Source organism: Artibeus jamaicensis, unplaced genomic scaffold (genome assembly GCF_021234435.1).
Source record: "Artibeus jamaicensis isolate MK-2021 breed Jamaican fruit bat unplaced genomic scaffold, CSHL_Jam_final contig_240, whole genome shotgun sequence".
NCBI lineage: Eukaryota > Metazoa > Chordata > Mammalia > Chiroptera > Phyllostomidae > Artibeus > Artibeus jamaicensis.
In genome coordinates, this window is record NW_026521506.1 from 10343956 (window position 1) to 10360640 (window position 16685).

At 38.1% G+C, this 16685-nt stretch overlaps 1 protein-coding gene across 3 annotated transcripts in view; it reads right to left on the bottom strand.

Annotated features, from left to right (window-relative positions):
- The window catches only part of AIFM1 (apoptosis inducing factor mitochondria associated 1), a 34197-nt gene that overhangs the window by 15949 nt on the left and 1563 nt on the right, over positions 1 to 16685 (bottom strand). The window contains exons 2-6 of one of the 3 annotated variants that reach the window (XM_037147094.2): positions 9395 to 9525; positions 4573 to 4672; positions 3234 to 3358; positions 2979 to 3109; positions 76 to 166 (exon numbers count right to left, since the gene is read on the bottom strand). In XM_037147094.2, coding sequence (XP_037002989.2) covers positions 76 to 166; positions 2979 to 3109; positions 3234 to 3358; positions 4573 to 4672; positions 9395 to 9525 — 578 coding nt within the window. Of the gene's footprint in view, positions 1 to 75; positions 167 to 2978; positions 3110 to 3233; positions 3359 to 4572; positions 4673 to 9394; positions 9526 to 10702; positions 10846 to 16685 lie in introns of all 3 variants that reach the window. The other 2 variants (XM_037147093.2, XM_037147095.2) reach the window with 2 other exon arrangements.

Consider the following 16685-nt stretch of genomic DNA (forward strand, 5'->3'; position numbering starts at 1 on the left):
ATACAAGTCCCCATACTTACTGCCCACATGGGCACATACGTGGAGCCTGACAAAGGAAGCAGCCTACTAGCTCACCTTCTTCCCAGTGAGGACAGCCACACCACCATTCTCGATGTGAGGCAGGTCATTTGCAGAGACATAGAAAGAAGGTGGCTGGAAGTATATGCTGTATGGAGAAGAAGAAAAAATGTTATAAGCATATGGAACTGCCATCAACGTCCCCCATAACTTTAGTAAAATTGTTTCCATCATGAAGCACTTTTAAACATTTTCCAAAGTAAATCTCCACGGTCACTAAATCTTGGTCATGACTTATACATACAGAGGTATTTTAGAGCGGTGGTTCTCAACTGGGGGTAATTTTGTCTTTCCCCTGGGGCAAGTACATTGGATAATGTCTGGAGATATTTTGGCTATAACAGCTTGGGTGGATGGATGTACTGGTTATCTAGTGGGTAGAAGCCAGGGATGCTCCTGAACACCCAATAGTCCACAGACCACCCCCATAACAAAGAATTATCTAGCCCCAAATGCCAAGTACTGAGGCTGAGAAATGCTGCTCTGGATATAGGTTCATTTCAAAATGAACTAGGTTTAGCTTCTGAGATGATTTTGCCTCAAAAGGTAGGCAGTAACTATGAAATATTAATTAAGGGATAAGATAATTGGAAGTATGCATCCTGCTTGAAAAAGGAACATGATAGTGAGGGTGAGGGAGGTGGGAAGATTTATAAAATCTGTTCAATATCGAAAGGATCACTAATGACAAAAAAAAAATGGGACCCAAAGTACATGGTATAAAGAGATCCAAGTCATTCTTTAGAAGAAAAATGCTTTCTAAGCCTCATGTAAACATTTAAAAATATTTAATTTATTTTAATCAATAGGAGTTCCAGCCAAGATAGAGGTGTGGGTAGAAACCCTTTGCTTCCTTGCACAACCAAAAGGAGGATAACAACCAATCTAGAATCAATAAACAACCAGAAGTGCCAAAAAATCAAACTGCATGGAACTCCGACAACCAAGGAATTGAAAAAACAGTCAAACAGAACAACCAGGCGGGGAAGGCATGCGGACAGAGAGAAACTGCTGTGAGGAGGCGGGGCTGGCTGTGGTGAGAGGACAGGCTGCATGAGCGGGGCTGACTTAAGGGGAAACTGAGACTCAGAGATGGCTGTGAACTATGGTGGTTGCCAAGGTGGAAGAAACTCCATCTCACATGAGAGTTCATTGAAAAGTGTGTTAGAGATGAGCAGGCGAGCTGCATTGTTCCCTCTCTAGCCCCGCCCCCACAGGCAGTGCTGGGTAGCAGCAGCGCAGCAAGGTTTACCCTGCCCTGGGTGAATACCTAAGGCCCTGCCCCCTTACGACTTAACAGGGGCCCCAAGCGAAGAAATATGGCCCAAATGAAAGAACAGAGCAACCCCCAGAAAGAGAGCTAGGTGAAGAGGATATAGCCAACCGGTCTGATGGGGAGTTCAAAACCCTGGTAATCAAAATGCTCGCAGAACTGATTGAGCTTGGTCACAAAATGAAAGAACAAATGAAGCCTACCCAAAGTGAAATAAAGCAAAATATTTGGGGAACCAACAGTGACAGGAAGGAAACCAGGACTCAAATTGATGATTTGGAACAAAAGGAAGAAATAAACATCCAACCAGAACATAATGAACAAACAATAATTGAAAAAAGTGAAGAGAGTCTTACCCACCTCTGGGACAACCTGAAATGTTCCAATATCCAAATTATAGGGGTGTCGGAAGGAGAACAACTAGAGCAAGAAACTGAAAACTTATTTGAACAAATAATGAAGGAGAACTTCCCCAGCCTGTTGAAGGAAATAGACTTCCAGGAAGTCCAGGAAGCCCAGAGAATCCCAAAGAAGTTGGACCCAAAGAGGAACACACCAAGGCACATCATCATTAAGTTACCCAAGATCAAAGATAAAGAGAGAATCTTAAAAGCAGCATGAGGAAAGGAGAGAGTTACCTACAAAGGAGTGCCCATGAGACTATGAGCTGATTTCTCAAAAGAAACCTTACAGGCAAGAAGGAGCGGGAAAGAAGTATTCGAAGTCATGAAGAGCAAGGACATACATCCAAAAATACTCTATCCAGCAAAGCTATCATTTAGAATGGAAGGGCAGATAAAGTGTTTCTCAGATAAGGTCAAGTTCAAAGAGTTCATCATCACCAAGCCCTTATTATATGAAATGTTAAAGGGACTTATCTAAGAAATTGAAGATCAATGTACAACCCATGGGCATGAACTAAGAGTGGGGTGCCGGAGGGTTGGGGGTGGAGGAGGGATAAAGGGGGAAAATTGGGAAAACTGTAATAGCATAATCAATAAAATATAATTTTAAAACATTTTATGTATTTATTTAGACAGAGGAGAAAGAGAGAAACATCAATGTATAGTTGCCTCTTGTACGGCCCCTACTGGGGAGCTGACATGGCCAGCAACCCAGGCATGTGCCCTGACCAGGAATCAAATCGACGACCCTTGAGTTTGCAGGCTGGTGCTCAATCCACTGAGCCACACCAGCCAGGGCTTGTGTAAACATTTTAATAAAGAGGTTCTTCTTTAAAATGTGCCTTTTCCACCCCTGCAATTCTGAATATCTGCTAGGGTGTGAAAGAAAGTGTTATAGAACAGTGTCTTAGAAGTGACAACATAGGCTATAAACTGATCATCCTTGGAGAAGTCTAACATAAAAGTCCTAGAAATAGGATCATTAGTGCTTCAGAGGCCAACATTACACCTTCAATTGTTGGTAGATTTGGTAACAGAATATAGGGCTTCTGCCACTGTAACCTGTTGTCCCTAAGCTGTACCAAGTGTGTACCAGAGCAGACACCAGTGTGTAGCCATGCCATCCGTCCTATGCGTTGCACATGGTCCATGAAAAATCTTGACCTACTCCCTCTTTTTAGTTGAAGTTGGTAGTCAGGCCCATTTTACATAGGTGAACACACCTTCTCTCTTTTCCATTCCACTGTTTGAATCTTAGTGTCTTTGTGACATTTGGATCATCTGAAAACCACAGTTCCTTTGAAAGAGGAGGTCGCATGTATGGCAGTTCAGGATCTTCAGATACAATCAGTACCTTTAGACACAAAATAATACTTTTCAGAACCAAGTCATTTCACAGGCAGATGTCAAAGTGTTCATATTGGGTAAGTGCTTGCAGACTATACCCTCTGTGACAAGCAAGACAGTATGTGCCTTACCCTGGCCCCAGGATCCCGAGCCCGGATGGATCTGGCCGCAGCAAAAGCAGCAGTACCTCCACCAATGAGCAGAAATGGAACATGACTTGGTACCCTGACCTGAGGAACTGATTCTCCTTCTAGAGCTGTAAGCAACAGACCAGACAGGGTGAATTTTCTTAAGTCTCAGATGACTCCTTGCCACTTCAAAAACAATCACCCTATATCAATCCTTTACATAATGCTCACAAAACACTGTATGCATACATTTTTCTTAACAAACTTCTCAATGTCATGATGGGACAGGAAAAGCAAGTATTCCCTTCATTTCATAAGTGAAAAATAACCGAAAAAGGAATAAATGGTTAAGCCAATGTCATTCATTTATTAAATGTCAGAACTAAAACCTAGCTTACATGTTTAGCTATTTCTAAAATCTATTAGAAAGTATATATTGAAAGGTTTCTGCCCCCTTTGGACTAATTTCCTAATGACTAACAGGGAAATATCAAGTTCATTTTCACTTTTTAAAAATCTTAACCCGAGGATATATTTATTGATTTTTTTATGGGTACAACAGAGTGTGGGTTTGTGTATTTTTATTATGTAAATTTCTTTCTTTTTGGATTTAATCTTTATTGTATTTATTGATTTTTAGAGAGAAGAGAAGGGAGGGAGGGGGAGGGGAGGAAGAGAAAAAACCATCAACAGCTGCCTCCCACAATGCCCTGGACCAGGAACTGAACTCACAACCTTCCAGGGCCAGTTTCACCTTATATTAGCAATAAAGGGGGAAAACCCAGAAGGTCAACTGGGGATAATTATACAATGTTCAAGACAAGGATGTGTTAGTGATGAAAGCAATGTAAATCGCCCACCCAGGGCTGTGGGGCTTATTAAAGGATTAAAACATTCCTCTCTGAAAAATCAAGCCAGCTGTGTGTGAAGGAAGTGCCAGCTAGGGCTATATGCTTTAGAAAAACAAATGCATAACAACTGAAAATTCCAAAGACTCAAAAGGATAACAAAACAGACCAAAAGAATTTTGTCACTGAAAAAAACGCCTTCATCTCTTTTCCAGTAACTTTCCTCTCCAAGCTTGCCTTTTTAATGTAAAGCTTGCCTTTTGAGAGTCTAATATGAGGAAAAACAACCAATCATGGTCATCACAAATTTTATTCTCAAATATAAGTTCCAGTCAAATACTTTAACAAGTGGCTGCCAGGCCTGGGGTAATACCATGGTTTCTGGAAACTTACAATATCTCAGCATCATCGTTGTCTATAAGATATGAGCAGAGCATAGTACCCAAACTGTTTATAACTTTCCCTTCATCTATGGAGCCTCGAATCATATTTACCAGATGATGTGGCCATTTTCTGTTTCTCTTCTGGCGTCAGCCCTAATCCTGAAATTCTTTCATTGTATCTTTTTTGGTCATCTCTTATATGCTTGTAGACCTGTAATCCAAACATGGAGAAAATTGATTTCCTAACAGAGCTAGATCATACCATTAGTAATATCATTATCTTCCAATTAAATGAGAAGCTTTTGTCTACATGAAGTAAGTTCTTCTGTGAAAATCACCAAAGCAAAATTATTTTCTTAAGAAATAAAAAATATTAAGTGTATACACACTTGGTATGGAAAGAATACAGGTTAAGAAGATGAAATTGTTCTAGTTTCAAATTTCCTTAGGGTCTATGTGCAGAATTTTCCTCATATTATATTTAATTCTGAAGGTATAGATAAGGAAATCAGAAAAACATTTTATATTAGAAGAATAAAGTGCTAGGAAGTACTGAACTTTAAAAAGGGGATTTTGGACTTTGCTGGATACTGGTTGTGAAACCAATCTGTGTAATCTAGGGTTGGAAGCTGGGACATAAATTTCCCTGGCAAGTGTTCTGAGTTTGGTCCCTGAAATATGACCACCTGTATCCTAGAGTGATGGATTAAGTAATCACTGCCTCAGTGGTCTACCCTTTCATGTCACTTAGATATTCATTAAGGGTCAAACACCTTGCTTAAATACCTGTGGTATTTAAAAAAAATACTATTTTCTCTATCTTTTCTAGTTAATGAAGGGTACCTTAGCATTACGACTAGTGTGTTTTTCTTTTTATGTACATCATCAGAATTGGGAAAAAAATTTAAAAAGCAATAGGCAAAAATGACTTGTTTTTAATCATAACACTTTTGCTCTTTTGTATCCCACAGGGTCAAGAAGACAGAATTTAAGTGACACTATGTCAATTAGAACCCCAGATTATTAGTTAATTGGAGAAAGTAAGCAAATTCAGAGGAAGGGTAATTAAACATGTTTTTTAAAAGACTTACTTGTTTATTTTTAGAGAAAGGGGAAGGGAAGGAAAAAGAGAGGGAAACATCAGTATATGGTTGTCTCTCGAGCGCCCCCTACTGGGGAACCTGGCCAGCATCCCAGGCATGTGTCCTGATGGGAATTAAACTGGCAACCCTTTGTTTCGAAGGCAGGTGCTCAATCCAGTGAGCCACACCAGCCAGGGCTAAAATATGTTTTAAGAATATATCTACAAGCCCCTTACAGAGCAGTCTATGAGGCAATGTGCTGCAATAAAGGACCTGGCCCCTGGCCTCAACATTTAGCAGCCCGAAATCTTCTAACACATGATATGGATGGATTACAAAATTAAACACTATATGTTAAAAGACCATGGTTATTCCTTGAATTTGCCACTAAATTCAACAAATAAACTGAATTCAGCTAACATTAACTAAGAAAGTTTTTTTTTATCTTGGCATTAGATATTATACATGAATCCAGTATTTACATATATATATATATATATTTTTTTTTTTTTTAAGAAAGGGACTTTTATCCAAAAAGATGGCTTAACCTGGTCAACATGAGTGAACAGAGAAATAAACGGGGGTCGTGTTCATATTGAGTGGGACAAACAAAAATAGCTTAGGCCCTGTCGCACCTCCTGGTAGCTTCACACATTGCCAGGAAGAACAAAGTAAGAAATACCTTGAGGTTTAGTGAGGAAAGGACAAGAATACAGTTTGTCATCTATTTATTTTTATTTTTTAAAAATATTTTTATTGATTTATTTTTTTAGAGAGGAAGGGAAGGAGAAAGAGTGGGAGAGAAACATTAATGTGTGGCTGCCTCTCATGTGTCCCCTACTGGGGACCTGGCCTGCAACCTGGGCATGTGCCCTGACTGGGAGTCAAACCGGCGACCCTTTGCTTCATAGGCCTGTGCTCAATCCACTGAGCTATACCAGCCAGGGCCATGTCATCTATTTATAATCTTATTTATTTAGCTTTTAAGTAAATGTTCTGATATAAAAACAAGTTTGCAAACATACTAATTAAAAATTTATCTTTCCCCCAAGTCTTTCTGTATTCCCAGTTTGCAACAATTTCTAATTATTGGCATGGCTATATGTAAGGTTAAGAAAACTACAATATGAAAAATATTAGTAGAAACAACTTTTCAAAGCATATGAATGTCCCAGCACTTAGTTAACTTAGAGGAAGATGAAGGAAAACAGGTCATTTTCTTAGTGAAGCAACATGATCCTATCAGTTGAATAACGGCAAGGGGTGCAAATACCAAATCTCATTACATATTCTAAAGGCCACTTAGCTCTGTTCACTGATAAATAACAGCACTGAGATTAGGGATGTGCCTGTGGTCCTAGAGAACCTCACCAGTGAGAGAGGGAGGAATGCTCACATCCACACCAGTCAGGAATTCCTATCTGCAATTTAAGCTGAAGTGTTGTCCCAATCAGTGCTTTCCAAACTGAGGTTGTAACCCAATAAAGAGCCATTAAGTCAATTTAGTAGGTTATGACCAGTACAAAAAAAAATAGGTGCCCTGGTTAGTATAGCTAAGTGGATTGAGTGCAGGCTATGAACCAAAGGGTTGCTGGTTCAATTCCCAGTCAGGGCACAACCTGGGTTGTGGGCCAGATCCCTAGAGGGACGCACATGAGAGGCAACCACACATTGATATCTATTTCCCTTTCTCCTTCCCTTCCCCTCTCTCTAAAAATAAATAAAGAAAATATTTAAAAAATAGAATAGAAACTATTGGAGTCTATTACACCTAGTAAGTATTATTTTGAAAATTTCAATTTTACATATTTATAGTTATATAATGATTGCAAGCTAAAATTTATTTCTTCCTGTTGATTGTAGTGAAAAAAAAATTTAAACCCACTACTTTAAGGTATAGACCCCTGGCAAACATTTCAGAAAAACCTTCCTTGTTCTTAGTGCTGCTCCCCCCCCCCTTATTTTTGGAGGGTGGAGTGGGGGGAAGGTAAAGGGCTCCCAACTCAGAAATTGTTAAGGTAGTAGGTATGCAGGAACATTTCTTCTCAGTTTGAGAGAAAAAAGTTGTGATGAAACAATGTTGTGGACTGAATGCTTATATCCATCTCAAATTCGTATGTTGAAGCTCTAACCCCCAATGGGATGGCATTTGGAGGTGGGACTTCTAGGAGATGATCAAGGTTAAGTGAGGGGCCATAAAGGTGGGGCCCTAATCCCATAGGGCAGGGGTGTCCAACTCATTTTCACCGGGGGCCACATCAGCCTCTCGGTTGCCTTCAAAGGGCCGAATGTAATGTTAGGACTATGTAAATGTAACCACTCCTTAACAGTTAAGTGAGAGCTCAGCACTGCCGCTGGGGAGAAACAAGGCGCTGGGCCAGATAAAACAAGATGGAGGGCCAGATTCAGCCCGTGGGCCTTGTGTTTGCCACCTGTGTCACAGGGCTAGTGAAGGGGAAGAGAGAGCTCACATTCTTTTCCCCATGCGAGGACACAGGAGAAGGTGGCCATCTGCAGGCCAGAAAGAGTGCTCTCATCAGAACCTGATCATGCTGGCACCTTTACCTTGGACTTTTATCATCCAGATTGTCAGAAAATGAATTTCTGGTGTTTAAGCTTCTTAGTCTGTGGTATTTTATTATGGCAGCCAGAGCAGACTAATACAAACACTAAACAACTTGCAGCCGTATCTCATCAACTCTGATATCTGATTAACAATTCTCTATAGACTAATACCAGTTTCAGAGAAAAATATCTAAGCCACCTCAGATCACATTTTCAGTGATTTGAAACCTAATATAAAACTCTACAAAACAGTTAGAAAATGACTGTAGGTAGACAAAAGCTTATCATTTAACCTGAAACCACTATAATATAGTAGCATTATTATTACCAGTGTTGGATAAACACAGAGGGCAATGAGGTATTTAACTGAATGGTTTGAGAAGTACCTGTGCTTCATAGATATTTCTAAGGCAGGAGAAAGCAACAGTGACTGGCCCTGTCTTTTGGTCTGGCATCAACAGAGTTGCCTGGCCAGCTATGTGGAGGCCATCCAACTCTGGTACAGCAACATAAAGCAGAGATTTAATAGGTTTAAATTTTACAAACATGTCAGATGCAAACACTTTAAATCTATTTTTGAGTGAACAGAATGGAACTGACAAGAAAAGTTGAGAAAACTATGAAATGGAAAAGTTAAGACTTAGAGGGTATCTGAATTATAAATGAGAGGCATTTAAGGCAGTAATCTACAGGAATATGTTAGTTTATAGCACTTCAGTCACTAGTTTGACCAAATTAGAGATTACAAAGGGACACTGCCAAATGAATTTACTTTGCAATAGAAGCTGGGGGTGAGTGGGGAGGAATTCTATGGCTTTTTGGGCCTCCTCAAAAGCATTCAGTAAAATGCCTTTTAAAATTGATTGTTTCCCAAAAAAACACATCATTTTACCTAAAATGCTTCAAAATGGATGGTATTCAAGTTATCTTTATTTGCTTAGTCAACATTTACTCTTTGAGACTATCTTCTTAGATATGTAGCACTAAAACACAATATAATTTGGCATCATAAAACATAATTATGAAATTGACAAAAAAATTTAAAGGGTTGATGATGAGTATTTATAATACTCATTAAATGTGTGGCTTTAGATATATCCAGTAGGAGTTCAACATTTTGAAGAACGAGATTTGAGGACTCCCTAGTGACTGACAATGTCCCTTTAACAAATAGCTAGAAAGCACATGCTGTGAATACTTCATTGTATTCTACTGGATCCGCTTTTCATTAGTGCCATAGTCTCACCCACCATGCCCCCAAATATATTTTAGTGTAAGCATCTTACATAATGAACTCCTGCCCCAGTGACTGTTGCTCCTACAATTAAGAAGTATACTAGTCTGCTGCCATCTTTCCCAGAAGCACCTGTAGACGCTAGTGATCTAGAAGGGAATCCTAGGTGATGACACGGCACAACTGTAGGTAAAGATAAGGCCAGGAAAGAAACAAAAGGAAATAGAAAAAGAACTAAGTATCAATGAAGAAACATTCAACACAAAGGCAGGGACACATGCTTGGTTATCCTGTGCTAAAAATGGAAAAAAAAAAAGCCGCTCCAGGATTGGAAGAGAATGTATATTTCCTTAAAGTCTGTTATCTGACAGAGCTTACCTATTTTTTACTTTAATTTGACTTGCAACTGGCAAGAACTACCTACTTTTCTTGTACATTTGGAAGTCAGGTCATGGTATGATGATCTAGATAACTTCAAATAATTTTCATGTCTCTCTTTTTTTTAACCTAGTGATCAAGAAGCAAGACAAGTTTGCTGTCTTACCAATACAGAAAGAACTAAAATTGTAATGGTGTCCAACCATTTTCTCTCAGTAAGTAAAACACACAGCTTCTTTCAATCGAGGGTGCTGTTATCTAAGTTGGTTCTCTCAACTTTACATGATCCAACTTTAGACTGATTTGCTAATTTATACTGATCTACTTAGCCACAGTAAACCCAACCAAGTTAAAAATGTACAAAATAATTCTTGTGTGACCAACTAGGCTGATCAGAGTTCATTTAAGGAGATATAATTGTGCTATAACCATGTAGAAGTTAAAACCATACTTCTTACCTCACACAAACTCCATTCTAAAATTGGAGATACTAGGACTACTTCTATAATTTAGGCTTTCAGTGAGATTCAGGGATAGTTTTCAAATTAGGAACACTTAGTATTTGAATTGAAGGCTGCTGTTTTTGTTTTTTTTTATGTCTATCCCAAGCTGAGGAGAAAGAAAATATTTGACAAATGGATCAAAACAAAATACTGTGCTAAGGAGCTGCAATGAATTTCTACCTTAATATCCAAGAGAAAAGGTACAATTATTGGTTATTGGTCAAACCTAAGAAGACACAGTGGCTTTCAAGTAAAAAGACAAGTGAAAAGTGCAAAGATAATCAACAAGAGATTACATTTCAGTCATTCCCAAATTGGCTTTCATAGGGTATCAGACAGTAGGCATGTTAAAAGCTTATTGAAAATTTTTTCAAAAGGAGAAAGGGCAATCAGTTGCAGAAGTTTTAAATCAGAGTAGTACTGAGTCTATTAATAGAAACTGTTCGGCAGCTTCTTCACACAAGCTGCTTTCTACTTACATATGCACCAGCACCTATTGTTGATAAGCCCACAAAAAGGACTAACACAGAATTATCGATTTTGCCCCCTGATGCACCAGAACTAGCCATTTGTCTTGTCATCTGGAGTTCTAGAGGAACATGCCATCGCTGGAACAAGTTGCCTAAGGGACACAATTTATTAAGACACACACACACATATAAAAATAAAATAGTTAATACATATTTATGACTGAACGTCAATGCATTGTATAAGTCAGGACTTACTGCCCACTGGCTGGATGACATTGCTGTTAAATGACCATGAAAAAAGACATCAACATTGTACACACAAATATAACAAATATCAGAATGCACATTCTTTACATGGTTAGTGTTCTTAAGAATGCTGCCTGGGGAGGAAGGTCATAGCTTCCAGAAAGGATCATGAAAAACATATGTGCAGTTCATCAAATATTTCTCTTTACTTCTTCACCATAAATGAAGTAACCATGGAGAGATGACTGGATAGATATAAAAATTACAGGATACCTAGGATATTATAACAGCCACTTAAAAAGACATCTAAACAGCCAGTTCAAACCTCACACAAAATAATAAAACCCTGCCACACAATCTAACCAAGACACAGTTCAGTCTTGCATGAAAAGCATTATGTCTTGGAAGACGGAGACGTTTAAGCTAGGAAGAAAATCAGGAAAAACTTAAGTGAATTTACTCCCAAAGAAATGAAGAATTTTGAACTATGAAATATTTTATAGAATGACAAAAATAGAATATATCCACCAACTACTTGGTTCTTAGTCCTCTGAAATAATACAAAGTAATGTTGATGTAAAATTTTGTGTAGCTATGCAATGACCTGGTGATCATAACAACTCTAATACAGAAATGTCAAGAGTTTTGTAGATTTCTTTGTCCAGGAGGATACTGGCATTTTCAGATGAAGGAAGCTCTCAGAACATTCTATGCTTGTGATATTTCTTGTGTTAACTATTGACCTAGAGCAGGAATGCACACACTTTCTCTGTAAAGGACCCATAGCAAATATTCTTTGCTTTGTGGGTTGTCTGGTCGCTGCTGCAATCCAGTCACTGCTGCAACTGTTCAATTCTGCTGATGTTGAGGAAAAGCACCACAGGCAATATAGAAATGAATGGCTGTGACTGTGTTCCAATAAAACTTAATTTATGGACACTAAAATGTGAATTTTAAATCACTTTAATGCATCCCCAAATACTCTATTTTCAATTTTTCTCCAGCCATTCACAAAAGTGTAAAGAACCATCTTAGCTCAAGGATTCATACAAAAGCATTCAGGTTTGGCCCCTGGGCTGTAGTTTGCCATCCTGATCTAGAGCAGTGGTTATAAAACTTGCATCAGAATCCTATGAAGGGTTTGTTAAAGCACAGATGGACAGAGACCAACTCCCAGAGTTTCTGAGTCAGGGGATCTGGGATGGGGCTCACAAATTTGAATTTCTCTCAAGTTCCCTGGTGATGTTGTAGGCCTGCACTTTAGGACCACTGGTGTAGAGGCAAGTAGATCTGTTCTTGGTCTGATTAGGCTATAGGAGATGAACAGAATGGGTACTTGTAGTAGCATTCTGTGTACTTACAGAGACCAAAAATAGGGAGCCTTCTCCTTTGCTTTCACAATGTCGGGGGGCACAGAGGAATAAAAACACATCCAACATAGGTCTGCAGTCTCTTAAATTTTTTTATAAAGAATTCTTTCCTTTTTTATTTTAAGATTTTATTTATTTATTTTTTACAGAGAGGGAAAGGGAAGGAGAAAGGGAGGGAGAGAAACATCAATGCGTGGTTGCCTCTCGCATGCCCCTTCTGGGGACATGACCCACAACCCAGGCATGTGCACTGACTGGAAATGGAATCAGAGGCCCTTTGGTTCACAAGCCAGCACTCAATCCAGCCAGGTGAGCCACACCAGCTAGGGCTCTTACCTGAAATCTTTAGGAACATGTGCATTACAGAACTTCGAATTGTTTGGTCTTAGGGGTATAGTGCATATACCATATAGTAAGTAACACCCAGCAACCCACAGTGACACACATTCATGTTTCTACAACCAATCACACAGAGTGCATAAACAAAAGATTCCAAGTAGGCTTGCCCCAGTTCAGGTCAGGCTTTACTGGCAAGTAAGTTACAAAAACTTGATTTTTAGTCCATTTTGATCTCTCAATTATAGATAAGAGACTATGGATGTATATTCTTAAGGCTAAAAACATATTTTTCACTGTTTTTATTTCTTACCTGCTTGAGAATCCTTCATCACCTTATGAAATCATGAAAATAAAGTCATGTGCAAGGGTAGAGAAGCTTATCTCAATCTGGGCAAGCTCTAGATATTCCAAAGTCCATAAAATGATGAAACATGAGTAGAAACTGAAATCTCTCAGAGCTTAGAAAGTGAAACTGGGTAGAAAAAGTTCCAGCAGGTTTAGTTCAATGAATACAAGTTTAGTTCAATTTCAGTGAGTTTTGTCTCTCACCCCACCCCATTTGTTTACTGAAAATAGCTGTTTTTTCAAGTTCCATTTATTTCCCTAGAGAATTCTAAATGCAGAAATTCTAACAACTTTAATATAACAGTAATGTGTTTATTCTGTTTGCTTTTCACAAACTGATAAAACTAAGAGTGTTAGATTTGAGGAAGTTCAGAAGATTTTGCCTCAATATACCCCTAAAAAAGACATTTTAAAGTAAACCAATTTTTAAAAAGTAAATTGGTTAATATTTAAACTACTGCTTGAAAAGAAATGTAATACAACACTATTATCATTAACAAACCAACTTTTAGCATACCTACAAAGTGACTTTAAACTTTGTGAAAGGTGATAAGTATTGTATGGATGTTGATATTTCCCACCAATTTTCTTTTACCCATAGAATTACTTCTACACCTTTCCCCATCCCTGGAGCTTCAGTATTTTAGAAAAATTTACACCATGACTGAAACATGCCTTTTCACTTGTCTTACTAACGTGGGAAAGCCAACTTACTCCTTGACTTCTCATTATTGCACCAGTCTACTTGTTTTAGATTTTCTTCAGTCAGACCACAAATACTTTCCTCCTCACACTTAGGATTCAATTATTTTTTTATCTGATACATTTATATATTATAATTGCCACTGTAGTGATAGTTAGCGCCTCTATCATATCACATTATCATTTCCTTTTTAGTGGCTGGAATAATTAGAACCTAGTCACTTAGCAAGTCTGATGATTATAATATAATATTGTTGTCTAAATTCACTATACTGCGCAAGGATTCAATTCTTGAATTGTTGTCACACGGCACCACAGTGCCTAACAAATAGTGGGTATTTGCTCAATAAATATTTGTTAAATTAATGAAGGAAAGAACTAGAAATTCTTCCAAATTCTAATGATAAAGAATAAATATTTTGAAGAATTCTTTGCAAAGAAGTTTTAGCCATATCCCATTTATTTCAGGTTGCTTAATAATAAATCAGTAACCTCAAATACCAACGACTAGCATTAGAATAGTACCTAAGTCATCACCAGTTCATTTCTGTAGATGTCATAATCTTCTTTTTCCATATTCCTGGAAGGCCTTTTCCAGAAATACTTGCACACAATTGAGGTACCTAGGACTCTCAGATAGAGCAGTCTATATACTCTTGAGTCTTGTCTTCTGAATGTCAAACTGACTTTTCTGACATGGATAAAATGCAGGACAGGACGAGTCTACAGGACCTGTTCATTAGGTACCTCTTTATAAGGAATCCTACAACTACTTACCTTTATCAGCCTCTTTTTTTTTTTTAGCATCAACTCTTATGGGATTTTAGAAGAATCAGGACAGTAATAACTATAGTAGAGTGTGAACCACTCTTAAGAAAGGCGCCAGAAGAAAAATGATTCAAATGACAAAAAAAAAAAAGAAAGAGAAAAAAGGAAATAAAGAAATAGAAGAAATGTAACTGTTCTGCAAAGGTAAGTCTTACAGTAATAGGGTTCAGTCACCGAGAATTTACCCATGACAGAGGCTGTACAAAATGCTGAGGACACAAAAATAAATAGGACATAATCTCTGTCCTCAGGTAGTGCAAAATTTAGGAGGGGAGAATGGCTGCCACTACTCTGAATATCAGAAGATGGGCTGGATACACATCATAAGAGATTCACTCAGTCTATTTTTTAAAATTTTTAGGTGAATGGAAGAGGAGGAAAAGAATCATTATTCATTCAAAACAGTATTTCCCAAACTTGCCGGATGATATGAATTACATCAAGGGTCAGGACCAGCCTGTGAACCAAAGGGTCACCAGTTTGATTCCCAGTCAGGACACATGCCTAGGTTGCCGGCCAGGTCAGGTCTCCAGTAGGGGGCATGCAAGAGGCAACCACACATTGATATTTCTCTCCTCTTCCTTCTTTCCCCTCTGTCTAAAATAAGTAAATAAAATATTTAAAAACATATATACGTGTGTGTATGTATGTGTGTGTGTATATATAAGTGTGTGTGTGTGTGTGTGTGTGTGTGTGTGTGTATATAATTTCCAGGCCTCTCTCCTGGAGATTCTCATTTGGTAGGTTTGGGGTCCACTCGCCCCTTGATTTATATGAGTAGGCAACTTTGGAATGCTCTAGAAGAAAGTTATAACATGCAGTAACTCTTGTAAACTCTTAGAAAATATAACATTAATCAGCTGCAGAAAAGACTAACTTGTCAAAGATTTTCTTCTGGAAAATTTTGCCTAAGCAGAAAGAGGGGGTAGAAGGCTTTTAAAAAATATATTTTATTTATTAATTTTTATTTTTCTAATTTTTTAAAAAGATTTCATTTATTTTTAGAGAGGGGAAGGGAGAAAGAGAGGGAGAGAAACATCCATGGGTGGTGGCCTCTCACGTGCCCCCTACTGGGGACCTGACCTGCAACCCAGGCCTGTGCTATGACTGGGAATCCAATCAGAGACCATTTGGAAGGCTCAGCTTTTAGGCTTCAAAAAAACCATAATTGAGTCCAATTTCCTTTTTAAGGAGTTAAGAAGGATTCCAACTACAGAAAAATGTTCAAAAATTTGTCCCTTACGTCAGGGATCAGTGATCAGTTTGATCACATGGGCAGTATAATGTTTGGTGACCAAATACTACAGAACAGAAAATATCCATTACCTAACCCATCTGTTCTGCAGTGCTGAAGTGACTATTAATACCTTTAATCATTTCTGGAAACACGCAGAACATCCAAATAAAATAAACAAATAGTAGCTATTATGATTTTAAGGAAAAATGCAACATAAAATGAAAATGAACCTGACAGCGGTGACAGATGTGGATGAGACCATTTTAAGGTAGTCTTAGAGCTTGCTAAACTCCTGGCAAAGAATTTAGGGGGAAGAAGGAAAAAACAGAAAAATGGCATATAAACAAACAATGCCTTTTCCCCAATGACGCAAAAATGTATGGCTGATGTGACTACATGAAAAAAAATCAGATTAAAAGGTATTTGTAATCAAGCAGCAAAATAGGGTAAATTTGTAGTGACAGAATTGTTTCTTTTTCAAATTGTAACCTCAGTCCCACCCATTTCTTATATTCTGGTGCTTGGCCAAAAGACAAAGAATAAGTTTATACAAAGAAATGGATGGACATGTCAAAAGATGTCAGAATATATTCTATAGTATACAACCTTCCTACAAAGTTATACAATGGGAAAAATCATTTTGAGTCCGTAATTTTTCAGTACTAGTTCTAATATCACCAACCACCCTCAAATGTAAAGTCAGTATTAGTTTAGAAATCCATATTTAATTGCTGAGAACTTTTGGTCAGGCTTCAGAATGCTGGTAAAAGTGTGAGTTTTAAGCAAAATAAGTACACAAAGTTTGAAAGGCCAATGTGGACGCAAATTTCAGCTCACCGAAATTTATGTGCAATTTGCATAGAGCAAACTCATTTCACTGCACAAACCCATACATACAGATGACATCATAGATGCAGTATTAGTT